The following is a 14,756-nucleotide window of genomic DNA, read 5'->3' as shown; positions in this document are numbered from 1 at the left end:
CCCCATAGAACTAACTTGTAGGTCAGGCGCGAGATTCAAACCGAGGACACGTGACACCCGTGAGCGTTCATGGCAACGTCGGCCATCTTGTTTTTAGACACATGTTGTTCTACGTTTAACGAATGGTCAAGTGCATGACTGCATCCAATCAGTTGACCCTTAATTAACGTAATTGAATATCGGGAGATCTTTCTATGTAAACTTGTTCCTGGGCTTTTTAATATTACCACACATAGCCCGCCACCGAATGCCCACAGAGAAATGTCTTCAATGCAAAAGGTTCAAATGTTCACCACATGTTCTCGCGCCAAAATGGTCTCACAATGACATTCCATTCCGCGTGAGTCAAGACCCAACCCAACCCCCGGTCGTAGTATCATGTGCATATAGGGACATTCATTACTATCCCGTGTTCTACGGTTAACGAATGGTCAAGTCATTAATTGCATGATTGCATCTGGTCAGTTGACCCTTTATTAACCTAATCGACCTGTGACGTCATGCATACATTTGCATATTAATGAGTTATTCTACATATTAATGAGGCAATGACGTTGACAACACCCCCCACCCCCAACCCCAAGGTCAAGGTTATGTGACGTCATCAGTCACGTGGGGTTACTAGGTGCACTTGTGACGTCATCAAATGAGGGGGTGAGGGGGGATAGTTATCCAAAGTTATCTACTGATATAAGATACAACCGAGGGTTAAATCCCTGTGTGGATTGAATGATTACAGCATAGAAAACTAGGACGATCTCGGTGTCAGGATATGTATGGTTACAGCATCGAAATTTAGGGCCACCGCGGTGTCGGGATACGTATGGTTACAGCATCGAAACTAGGGGCCACATGGTGTCAGGATATGTGTGGTTAAAGTATAGAAAACTAGGGCCACCGCGGTTTGGGGATATGTATGGTTACAACATCGAAAACTAGGGGCCACATCGGTGTCGGGATATGTATGGTTACAGCATCGAAAGCTAGGGGCCACATGGTGTCAGGATATGTATGGTTACAGCATAGAAAACAAGGGCCACATCGGTGTCAGGATATGTATGGTTACAGCATCGAAAACTAGGGCCACCTGGGTGTCAGGATATGTATGGTTACAGCATAGAAAACTAGCGCCATCTCGATGCCGGGATATGTATGGTTACAACATCGACAACTAGGGCCCACCTCGGTGTCAAGATATGTATGGTTACAGCATCGAAAACTAGAGGCAACCTCGGTGTCAGGATATGTATGGTTACACAGTGTCGTGCAGTTTAAAATTGCCTGGTTACCCACTCTACTAGAAATAGTTTATTTATTAGCATTAGTGTTTGTTTGGCTTGCCAATCACAGCAAATTCGACGTAAATGTCACCGTATAAATGTAATGAAAAGTATGCTGTCCACAGACATCAGAATAAAAAAAAAAATATTTTTTAATAAAATGTTTTAGAGTAGCATACAATTTCATTAAAATCAGACCTTAGTTCTCGTTATCGCTAAACAAGTCAAGTCAGAATGATCTTTCATCCGACCAATCAGAGCGTCGCTTACCAGATTATGAAAGTGACAGTCGGAATGTGATTTCTAATCATGCAACCGCGAAAACTTTAACACTGGGTAGTCCGAACAATAGTTACGGGTTTAACGACTGAATCCTTACAATTTAGGCCATTTATTAGCCATTCCAGAATTTTTTTTGTTCAGGTTTCAAATTTGTAATCGAGAATTTGTCAAAATTTGTTTCGAAGCGTAGTCGCCAATTTTGAAATTAGTTCCGTAAAGCACAAGAAAGCTGCCTTTAGATTGGTCATTCCATTGGTCGGTCAAAGTTCGCGCAAGGTCGTTCTGACGTCACCAGTAATAGGATGTCCTCAGATCTTTGTTTAGCGGTAGCGAGAACTAAAAAGGTCTGATTTTAATAAGATTGAGATGCAAATAGCTACATGTCACAAATAGTGATTAGGATTTTACGCCGCTTTTATCAGTATCCGCCATATTACATCGGGAGTCACCAAAATTTGGTGCACTATAATAGTGACGTGCATGCGCGTGCATGACGTATAATGCTGATCTTATAGTGCCAGCCTACTGAGATAACATGCCGCAGTTTAATATGAATACCCCACTCAGACCCAGTATACTCCGCGCAGACCTTTCCTTCTTTTAGCCCCTTAATACCGAGCGCCAGGTATGGAAGCACGTATTCTGGTATGACGCTCCGGACCTTTCGTGACCAACTCGTGTTATTCCGGGACAAGCCGAATAGCGACTCGTGCCCCGCTCATGGCCATTTTTGCGACCGGGTTCCGTCTAAGCGCAAACGGGCATACCTGAAACAATTGTCAACTCGTTGCGTAATGGTTCACTTACATTTCCCCATATATTATATAAATGTAAGATGCAATTTAAAGCACATCGGGACATGCGGAATTATACAGTATGATTGAACACGTTTAACTGTGCCTTTGGTATATTTTTAGATGCAAGACATATGTAAAATCAAAAAATATTTCTGAGGGATTCTTTCACGAAGAACTTGAAATCATACGCGCATTCTGATTGGTTTGTCGTATTTTCGCACATTACATTCATCGATAGGGGGACGAGAGTCTTCTTGCGGGTTACGGAAAGGGGCGAGTGGTGACGAATGGCTCCGGAACATTCGCTCTCTGGGCGGATGCTCTACCATTAGACCACGAAGGCGGTCCCAGAATTTGGCATCACGTAGTGTACCAATTACTGAACTGAATCCGAGTCATCGCATAACCACTACGAGACCGCCACCGTGGTCTAGTGGTAGAGCGGCCGCCCGGAGAGCGGAAGGTCCGGGGTTCGATCACCGGCCGCGTCATACCAAAAGACGTTAAAAGAAGGTACTTGTTGTTACCCTGTCTGGCGCTCGGCATTAAGGGGCTAAAACAAGGACTGGTGGGCTCGGAGTCAGTATACTGTGTCTGAGTGGGGTATTCATGTTAAACTGCGGCATGGTATCTCAGTGTGCTAGCACTATAAATCGGCATCAGTCGGGACTAGTACAAGCAGACACACACACACACGTGCATGCACGTCGCTATATAAGTGCAATAATTTTGGACGCGACGTTAAACCCAATTTCACCTCACGTCATAACCACTACGCTGTTCTATCGCCATCTACCGAAATATGTGAACATTGTGTCATGCCATCAAGTTTACCGGATACACCAACTAGAACTGCCAGTGGCATCAGATTCTTTCATCTCCGCAACACACTCGACTACTTGAGCTTCTGTTTAGCCGTTTTTGAAACGACACCCATCACTCACGTGATCACATTACAGACGTTGCCCTGACATATGTTCGCCTGGATGCTGATATCGTGTACTTATCACCGGGATCCATGTAATTACCCAGAGCCGTAATGCCCTCACATGGAGAAACTAAGTGTACATTTCAGCAAGCAGATGCTGTTTGCCCTGTCAATATCTGTCCCTCGAGTCTCATACCGTTAATCGGGGAGAAAGGCTGCGTTGATGAGAAATCTCAAACAAGACACATCTGAAAAAAAGCTCCGCATCTTATTGTAACTGTATATTGGTTTTCGTGATTGGAAAGATGGTTCGCTAGAATCGATGAACATATACATTAAGTTACACTGCTCAAAAGATGTTAAGGAATACAAGATTCTTTCATGTTACTGCAGTTAATCTGTCACGATACCTGATGCTTTCATATAACTATATATAATCTCTTATGACATGATTGGGGGCATTGGGGGCACGGGTGGCCCAGTCGTCTAAGGCGCCGCGATTCGCTGTGCAGGGTTGCGTCCCTTGGGCACACCAGAAACCTATGATTGTGGGTTCGAATCCCGGTTCGCCCCGATTATGTTTCTAGGTTTGTCAGCACCATACCCGTGCTCGTGGAGTTCACCGAAGTGGTAAACGTCTGAGACCTGCATCACTTCGGGCTTTCCTCCCACATTAAGCTGACACACCGTGATATAACTGGAATACTGTTAAAAGCGGCGTTAAACCTCACACACTCACTCACTCACTCACTAACTACAGTGACATCAAAGAATCGAGTGGCCATTAACTTCTTTTGATAAAATTATTTCTTCTTTTTTTTAGTTGAACTACTTCCAAATGTATGGTACAATTATTGGCTTCATATGGTGAAGTCGTCACGATATGGCTGAAATATTGCCTATGTGACGTTAAATTCTATCTCACTCACTCACTCAAATGGTGAAGCGATATTCTATTGGTTAAACGTGTCGTAAGAGACAGATGCATCATGTAATTTTCAAGATTCTTCATGAACTTTTATTAAAGGATATTCTCCTATCGCATGAGACCCGTGAAGATTCCGAGGTAGAATAGGTCTTCAGCAACCCATGCTTGCCGTAAAAGGTGACTATGCTTGTCGCAAAAGGCGACTAACGGGATCGGGTGGTCAGGCTCGCTGACTTGGTCGATGCATGTCATCGATCCCAATTGCGTGGATCGATGCTCATGATATTAATCACTGGATTGTCTGGTTCAGACTCGATTATTTACAGACCGCCGTCATATAGCTGGAATATTGCTGAGTGCGGCGTAAAACAACCAATCAAACAACAACCAACCATTACCAGGAACTTCCCTTCGGCCAGCCTTGGTCTGGGTATGCACAGTGCTTATATCTGTAAGTAAAAAAAAACTGTGTAAACATAAACATAGGCTTCTGTGCTGTAGGTATGGCTCGAACGAGTCCAAATTTACTACCGGGTACCCACCCCTAATATCCGACCCAACCCGGTTGCTCATGATATTAATCACTGGATTGTCTGGTCCAGACTCGATTATTTACAGACCGCCGCCATATAGCTTGAATATTGCTGAGTGCGGCGTTAAACAACAAACCAACCAACAAACAAATCTATCGCATGACCAAATTTGAAAATAATGTTCCCGACATCTTTAAGGATCATGTCAATATCCCAGAAAATATACCGATGTCCTTTCCACAATGCGATTTTAGCTTATGTAAAAGTATTACGATCATCTCTTGTGGAAGGAGCTCGTTGGTACCGTTATGACTCCGGGTAGGAAATGGTCCCCCGCAACCCATGCTAGTCGTTAGAGGCCAGTTAATTGATCGGCTGGTCCGAATCAGCGCTGAAAGCGGCGTAAAACGATACTCGCTCATTTTAATCAGAGCTGCATTGATACCAGTGGGTTTTCAGAGTACATCATGTTGGAAAAATTACAATTCATAAAAGTGACATAACCCTTTCCATATTCAAAAGAAATATCTGCTAAAAGCAGAGTCGATTGTTCGATTCCGACTTTACCATAAGCATGTGTTTATGAATCACTATCAAATCGTGGTGTTCGCGAAAAGGTGAGCGAATCCTGCCCCATCGGTGGCACCCGTCACAAACACATGCAACGGCAAGTCAGTTGCGGACCAGAAGAAATACGGGAGCATTTGATACACGTCAAACCAGGGAATTACATTGGACATCATTTTGTCACCGATGCGTCAAATTTGGAAATGTCCTCCACGTGTGAACCATTGAGCTTTTTGAAAGATTTAGTGAGGCCTTGAATGCTATATCTTTTGTTTGTTTGGTTTTATAACGCCGCACTCAGCAATATTCCAGCTATATGACGGCGGTCTGTAGAATAATCGGGTCTGGACCAGACAATCCAGTGATTGACATCAAGAGCATCGATCCACGCAATTGGGATCGATGACATGTATCAACCAAGTCAGCGAGCCTGACCACCCGATCCCGTTAGTCGCCTTTCACGACAAGCATAGTCGCCTTTTACAGCAGGTATGGGTTGCTCAAGACCTATTCTAACCCGGAATCTTCACGTATTTCATTGGCAGTTATTCAGCCATTTCATTTCAGGTGTAAGGGCAACCTAAATATTGATGCGAAACCACTTTATCCCACAACGGGGAACCTCCTTCATCTCTGTCTCCTTAACGGGCTGCCTTCCCACTTTACACGCTCACAACGTGTTAAAGTCTCTGCGTCCTCTCCATTAACTAATTACACAGAGACAGCGCTGAAACCAATAGCCTACGTATCGATTCAGGAGGCCTTTGCTGTCAACAGTCAATGAAATGGCCCGTATGAGAACATTCGGAAAATCTCGGAAATCCTACACGAAGCTTGTCTTGCGAGAACTCGAAGACGCAAAAGGACGTTTCGATTGCCTTGATGGTGCGCTAGGCCTAAAGGGCAAATAGGCTTTCATAAAGTTTTTCAATACGCTCCCTGTTCTGTCAATAGGTTTAAGTTAGGGTAATTCTACGACGTGGTCTGAAATTGAAGTTATTGATCATAGTTAGGAATTTCGGCCAGAGGAATTTCTTTTCCATAAATTGATTTAGTCGAGATAGTAGACATTAACTTGAGAGACGATGTAGGAATACGCAATGATGGAGGCCTGTATGGTAGGTTTAGAGATAAATAAAACTTGGATCACCGTAGATTTTGTTTGATAGAACCAAGACACCATAATTAAAAACCAATAAAAGCGACAAAACTCGTCCCATAATATCTGTTTGCTTGTTTGTGTGGTGTTTAACGCCGCATTCAACAATATTTCAGCTGTATGACGTCGGTCTGTCAATAATCGAGTCTGGACCAGACAAACCTGTGATTGATATCATGCGCATCGACCTAGGCAATTGGGAATCGACGACATGCACCAACCAAGTCAGCGAGCCTGACAACCAGTTCCCGTTAGTCGCCTTTTACGGCAAACATGGGTTGTTGAACATCTATTCTACCCCGGATCTTCACGAGGCAATTTAGATTTTAGTTAAGTTACTGAGTGACTCTTGCCTCGTACTCTATCAGGTGGACAAAACTGGAATTCATTAACCATTCCGTAGCTTCCAGGGTCCCTTGACCATTCCGTAGTTTCCAGTGTCCATTGACCATTCCGTAGCATCCTGGCTCCATTGACCATTCCGTGCTTCCAGGGTTCCTTGACCATTCCGTAGCCTGAAGATTGCTGAAGATCTTCACGGGTCAAGTCAGTTTTGAACACTTCATGGGAAACACGCATATTGTTAACAAGCCTAAAAGGTAATATCCACATTCAGAAACCGCAACGGTGATGAATGATTCACAGAAAGAGCTACTCGGAAAATACTGATTATCTGTCCCGAGTGAACAAGTTAATCCCTAGCTTTTCACGAGGGTCAGCTAATACGTAATCCCACGAAGGTGAGACGTCGGATTACGCCAGTCGATTGTGCCATGCTCTCCCGAGTGCCCTCACTAAGTCACGATTGTTTGCAGGAGAGTAAGGTCGTGTTGTAATCTGACCATCAAGGTGGTCCCCGCGGCGTCACGTGACGTTAGCGGAGTGAGCTGGTCAAGGCAAAACGTTGACGTCACTGACCTTCAGAAAATAATGGACAATACGTCCTTCATGTTGTCTTCATCCATGTGTTCTCTTGTAGGATTTGTTTGTTCATTTGTTGTTTAACGCCAGTATTCCAGCTTCATGACAGCGGTCTGTAAATAATCCAGTCTGGCTAGACAATCCAGTGATTGACTTCATGAACATCGATCCACGCAATTGGGATCGATGGCATGCATCAACCAAGTTAGCGAGCCTGACCACCCAATCCCGTTAGTCGCCTCTTACGTACAGATTTGCCTTTAGTATAGTTTCATTTGCTCGTCAGTCTTCATGTTTCCATTATTATTTTTCTGAGGAAATGTAGAAATATCTATGTTTCCCGATCACATTTTGAGACATTAATTTAGTCATTCTAACGTCAGGAACAATGGATAGCGTTATTTTGTGATGGCGTTCATATGACCACAATTCACAATTGTCAAACACAAGCAAATCGACATGAAGCAAAATATAAACTACCGGGCAAAAATACAAAAACGGATTTGACAAAACAAAAAAAAACAAAAAAAAAACAACGTTTACAAACGTTATGAAAACGATACAAGGCTCAAAACAGTCACCTGAAGACTGCGAACTTAAGGTTCAAAACACGACATTTACTATGATCCGCGAATGAAATACATCACCATCGAATAGCCATTTTTTGTTTGTTTCATTTTAGCCACCATCAAACATGGGTGTATACTTTCTTTTGGGCGGTAGTTTCAAATGCTCAGTGTTGGTTGGTTGGTGTGTTGTTTAACGCCGCACTCAGCAGTATTCCAGCTATATGACGGAGGTCTGTAAATAATCGAGCCTGGACCAGACAATCCATTTAAATCATGAACATCGTTCCACGCAAATGGGATCGATGACATGCATCAACCAAGTCAGCGAGCCTGACCACCCGATCCTGTTAGTCGCCTCTTACGTCAAGCATAGTCACCTTTTACAGCAAGCATGGGTTGCTGAAGACCTATTCCACCCCGGATCTTCACAGGTCTCAAATGCTCAGTGTGAATTACTGATTATAATTGTCCCTATCAGAGAGTGAGTAGAGTTCAACGCCGTTTTTAACAGAATTCGAGCTATACAATGTATCACGGCGTGTCATCTGAATGTGAGGAAAGCCCGAAGTGATGCGGGTTTTAGACGTTTACTACTTTGATGAAACCCAATATGGCGCTGACAAACCTAGAAACATAATAAGGGTGAACTGGGATTCGAACCCACGGTCATTGGTTTCTGGCGTGCCAAAGAGACGCAACTCTGCAGAGCAAATTGCGGCGCCTTAGACGACTGGGCCACTCGTGCCTCCTTGTCCCTATGAGCAATATTAACCATATATCTCACAGCTGAATTTTATTCACATATATCACTATTAAGACATAAATATCCAGACCTCCTCCACAGCTGGGGATTAAGAAGATGAAAGTTTTAAATTACAAACCAAGAACAATGAAAAACCCATGAAATCATTATGTTCACTTAGTGTGTGTTATTATATCATAAATCAAATATCCGGGCTGATATAAAGAGAAATAAACTGACCACATGTTGCTCGATGGTGGAAATAATAGACAATATCCCTCTTCAACGTCACTCGCCTTGTATTAAACCTGAATACTAATACCCACAACGGCCCCGTGTTGTGCTCTAAAGTAATTACTTCCTCTGAATTGCTTGCTTTTGTGGAGCCAGTCCAAAATAAATGTTATGGGGAGTTGCATCTCGGCATGCGATATCGTCATAACGCAGACCTTGTCAGACACGTATTGTCGTGTAGATGGAGACAAAAAGAAGAATGTCGTCGTTTTTGAAGGGGCAGTTGGATCGCCTGATTGCAGCATAATAACCTGGTTAGCATTAATCATTTAACTGATTGTACGTCGGAGAGGTTCTCTGGAGAATTATTAAAAAATGTTCTCCGTGAAATGTTATTAAGCACGTCAGTTGAAAAGGGAAAGCTCGACCTAAAAAAACATGGGTTTATCCCATTTACTGAGGTTTGAAGAAGGAAATCCGGTTGACAAAATAGCCAAGGAGCTACCATGACGGATAATACGTTCAGAGCGAGTCCCCCGTGAACATCCGGAAAAAGATTTAGTTCTTCCGCAACCCATGCTTGTCGTAAAAAGCGACTTTGCTTGTCGTAAGAGACGACTAACGGGATCCGGTGGTCAGGCTGGCTGACTTGGTTGATGTATGTCATCGTATCCCAATTGCGTGGACCGATGCACATGACATCAATCACTGGATTGTCTGGTCCAGATTCGATTATTTACAGACCGTCGTCATATAGATGGAATATTGCTGAGTGCGGCGTTAAACAACAAACAAACAAACAAACAACCATAAAAGGCAACTAACGGGATCGGGTGGTCAGGTTGGATGACTCGGATAATGCATGTCGTATCCCATTTGCGTAGATCAATGTTCATGATGTCAATCACTAGATCGTCACATGTGCCGTCACATTGCTGGAATATACACATAATAAAGGAGGCAGTGGCCAATGTATTGGTCCCCGGTAGAGACTATTACCAAAATTAGAACTATGTAAACTTTGTTTGTAAAATAAAATTGCACATTAATATCATCAGATTGTTATACTTTTCTCGTCAAAAAAACTTTCGAGTATCAGACAATTCTCCCTGTTTATTTACATTCGTAATAAGTGACCCGTGAAGATTCCGGGGTAGAATAAGTCTTCAGCAACCCATGCTTGCCGTTAAAGGTGACTATGCTTGTCGTAAAAGGCGACTAACTGATCGGGTGATCAGGCTCGCTGACTTGGTTGATGCATGTCATCGATCCCAATTGCGTGGATCGATGCTCATGATATTAATCACTGGATTGTCTGGTCCAGACTCGATTATTCACAGACCGCCGTCATATAGCTGGAATATTGCTGAGTGCGGCGTTAAACAACAAACCAACCAAATGGTAATAAGTGACGCAACGCATGCGCGCCAACAAGCGGACATAGTACCGATTTCAACCTTTTAGCCGAGAGCGCAAGTTATTAGATTGCTGCGAGAACCAACGGTGGGCCCACTTTGCTGGTTACCATTGGAGAAGGGTCGGCTTTCAGCGGCGCCACATCAGTCACAAATTCGTCATCTGTCATAAACACAACACTGTTGGGAGCTCAGCTTAGGTAAAGCTATCTGACGGACCTAGTGAAGTCAGGAGCTTATATTCATGCGGCGGACTATCCGTGTGTATGTGCCGGCTTATTGTGACAATGAGGATGATGGCTGTTGTTGCCAACGTCTTCGAGTCTGTTTTATTCGCAGTGGGGCTGCTAACGTTAGTGGTGCGAGATTAATCTAGACACGCCATACAGTTTACCTTAACCAATGCGGCATGTACATGCATATGCTGCAACGGTGAGGTGAAATTGGGTTTAACGTCGCGTCCAAGATTATTGCACTTATATAGCGACGTGCATGCACGTGTGTTTGGCTGCTTGTACTAGTCCAGACTGATGCCGATTTACAGGGCTAGCAAACTGAGATACCATGCCGCAGTTTAACATGAATACCCCACTCAGACACACTATACTGACTCCGAGCCGACCAGTCCTTGCTTTAACCCTTAATGCCGAGCGCCAGACAGGGTAACAACAAGTACCATCTTTTAACGTCTTTTGGTTTGACGCTCTACCACTAGACCACGGAGGCGGTCTGCTGCAACGAACATTGTGCACGGAATGGTTCGTTTCAGTCTATTGATTGCGACACTTTATTTTTTTAAGGTACAAAATCTTTCGCGACCTATTATGAGGTGAGGTGAAATGGGTTTTAACGTCGCGTCAAATATTATTGCACTTATATAGCGACGTGCATGCACGTGTGTGTGGCTGCTGATTCATATTCCTAGCCCATTGATATCCTATGCCGCAGTATAACATGAATAGCCTACTCAGACACAGTATACTGACTCCGAGCCGAGCGCAGACAGGGTAAGAACAATTACCATTTTTTACGTATTTTGGTATGGTTTGGTTGGTTGGTTGGTTGTTTTACGCCGCACTCAGCAATAATCCAGCTATATGACGTGGTCTGTACATAATCGAGTCTGGACCAGAAAGTCCAGTGATTTATATCATGAGCATCGATCGGCGTAATTGACATGCTTCAACCAAGTCAGTGAGCCTGACGACCCGATCCCGTTAGTCGTATCTTTTGGTATGACGCGCCCCGGGATCGAACCCCGGACCTTCCGCTTTCTTGGCGGACGCTTTACCACTACATACTCCTGATAAAACCAATTTTAGCTGACGGTCCGGTTTGTAAACATCTGATTGTGTTCACATTGCGTCACTATATTAACATTAAAGAAGTTTCCATAACATACTATCTCAGACCGCGGTATCCCGGACCGGAAATTTACAGACCACACAAGCATCTAAATACAGTAACTTCCTGATGACTGATCACTGTCCAAACACAGAAACAACAGAAACAACGCAACACAGCCACAATCGCTGTCAAACAACAACATACACTGCATTAAAACAATATTAAACGGACGCACGGGTGGCCCAATTGTCTGAGGTGTTGCGCCCCATTGCCACTCTAGAAACCTGTGATTGTGGGTTCGAATCCAAGTTCGCCTTGATAATGTGTACCGGTTTGTCAGCACGATGCCCGTGCTCGTGGGACACACCAACGTTTGAGACCTGCATCACTTCGGGCTTTCCTCCAACATCAGGATACCATGCTGTGACCTCAATGTTTACTGTTCAAAGCGCGCTACACCCAACTTACTCACTCACTCATCAGTTCCATGTACGTTTGTGAGGTTTGTTGTTAAACATTCCATCTTTGTCATTGCGCTGGCATATCACCAAGTAGGATGTACGCGAATGTATCGACAAAGAAGGCCTAAAAACAACGGAACGGGCAAAGGACACAAGAAGCTACGGACTAATCAATGAACAATAGAAGCTACGGAATGGTCAATGGACACTAGATGGTAAGGGGTGGGCAATAGACACTAGAAGGCACGGCATGGTCAAGGGATCTGGAGGCTAGGGAATGGTCAAGGGACCCTGGAGGCTACGGAATGGTCAAGGGACCCAGGAAGCTACGGAATGGTCAAATGAGACTAGGAGCTACGGAATAGTCAAGGGATCCTGGAAGCCACGGCAAGGTCAAGGGACCTTGGAAGCTATGGAATGGTCAATGGACACTAGATGGTAAGGGGTGGCCAATAGACACTAGAAGCCACGGCATGGTCAAGGGACACTGGAAGCTACGGAATGGTCAAGGAACCCTGGAAGCTACGGAATGGTAAATGGACACTGGATGCTACGGAATGGTCAATGGACACTAGAAGGAAAAGGGTGGACAATAGACAATAGAAGCCACGGCAAGGCCAAGGGACCCTGGAAGCTACGGAATGGTCAGTGGACACTAGATGGTAAGGGGTGGCCAATAGACACTAGAAGCCACGGCATGGTCAAGGGACACTGGAAGCTACGGAATGGTCAAGGGACCCTGGGGGCTACGGAATGGTCAAGGAACCCTGGAAGCTACGGAATGGTCAAGGGACCCTGGAGGCTACGGAATGGTCAATGGACACTAGATGGTAAGGGGTGGGCAATAGACACTACAGGCCACGGCATGGTCAAGGGACACTGGAACCCACGGAATGGTCAAGGGATTCTGGAGGCTACGGAATGGTCAAAGGACACTAGAAGCTACGGAATGGTCAAGGGATTCCAGTTATGTCCACCTGATAGAGTACGAGGCAGGAGTCACTCAGTAACATAACTTAAATCTAAATGGCCTCATGAAGGTCCGGGGTAGAACAGATATTCAGCAACCCATGCTTGCCGTAAAAGGCGACTAATGGGATCGGGTTGTCAGGCTCGGTGACATGATTGATGCATGTCATCGTATCCCAATTGCGTGGATCGATGCTCATGAGGCCATCACTGGAGTGGAGCAGAATCGCTTTTTACGGTAAGCATGGGTTGCTGAAGACCTTTTCTAACCTGGATCTTCACGGGTTGGCATTATGAGCAACGATCAACATCATCAGGATAGGTTGACAACTACGAGTATCAACCTGGTCACCGGGCCAGTTAGTCGTTTTTTTAACTGTAGGAGTATAATTGACAGATTGATTATTAAAAAGTTTAATAGGTGTTTGGGCAACTAGACCCACTCCCACCTTGCCCACAATAAAGGCTTGCTAATTAAGTGGATAGTTCATAGAGTAGTGAAACTGCCACACGCTTTAATATAAGCATGAAGGACATTCTGAACATCATGGCGAACGATATTCAAAAGTCTACCCAAAGACAGGTCAGTATTGAGAACTGTTAGAGACTCCACCATTGCCTTACGCTGATTGACATACTTTCGTCAATGCAGTGAAAGATGAGCCACATTGTCAAGCTGATTACACACTGTACAATGTGCAGAAATGTCTTTATTAATAACATTGAGGTAAGAGTGAGTGAGTATAGTTTTACGCCGCTTTTAGCAATATTCCAGCAATATCACGGCGGGGGACGCCAGAAATGGGCTTCACACATTGTACCCATGTCGGGAATTGAACTTGGGTCTTCGGCGTGACGAGCGAACGCTTTAACCACTAGGCTACCCGACCGCCCCCATTGAGATAAGAACCAAGACCGCAAGATGAAGTCTCGTTAATAGAACCTCCTCTCTCCGATTGTTTCGGGATATTTGGTTGGTTGGTTGGTTGTTTAACGCCGCACTCAGCAATAGTCCAGCGATATGACGGCGGTCTGTAAATAATCGAGTCTGGATCAGACAATCCAGTGATTAATATCATGAGCATCGATCCACGCAATTGGGATCAATGACATGCATCAACCAAGTCAGCGAGCCTGACCACCCGATCAGTTAGTCGCCTCTTACGACAAGCATAGTCACCTTTTACGGCAAGCATGGGTTGCTGAAGACCTATTCTACCCCGGAATCTTCACGGGTCTCGGGATATTTGGAATGCGTTTAAAAAAGGCTCGATGTCATAGAGATGACGTCCTTTTAAGGGTGGTGCCCATCTTGGACATCGACTGTATACAGATTGAACACCCGAGCACGTTCCAGATGGCGGTCTTTTTCCGTTGACACTAAAATGACCTTCACTGAAGAGGAACAACTCAACGCATCTGACTTCAACAAACAGACCACTCTCAAACTTTGACAGTGGCAGGTGTTATGGGTACATATGCCTGTACTTTTAATTTCGCATGGCTTCAGAAATATCCCCCAGAATCATTTCGTATCTGTCAGAAACACTCGTACACTCCATTTATCACTGCAGCCAATAGAGCTTGCCGTGTCCCTCTGAAAGTTATTATATATTGAGATCAG

At 44.4% G+C, this 14,756-nt stretch overlaps 1 protein-coding gene across 1 annotated transcript in view; it reads left to right on the top strand.

The window, feature by feature from the left end:
* The window catches only part of LOC139460357 (uncharacterized), a 51,728-nt gene extending 44,862 nt beyond the window's left edge, over positions 1–6,866 (top strand). The window contains exon 4 of the mRNA XM_071241846.1: positions 6,843–6,866. Within this exon, the coding sequence (XP_071097947.1) occupies positions 6,843–6,866 (24 nt within the window). The remainder of the gene's footprint in view (positions 1–6,842) is intronic.
* Positions 6,867–14,756: the final 7,890 nt, after the last annotated feature.

The sequence above is a fragment of the Haliotis cracherodii genome, unplaced genomic scaffold (genome assembly GCF_022045235.1).
Source record: "Haliotis cracherodii isolate W230 unplaced genomic scaffold, xgHalCrac1.p SCAF_14, whole genome shotgun sequence".
NCBI classification, from domain to species: Eukaryota; Metazoa; Mollusca; class Gastropoda; order Lepetellida; family Haliotidae; genus Haliotis; species Haliotis cracherodii.
This window is presented reverse-complemented; position numbering and strand designations above follow the sequence as displayed.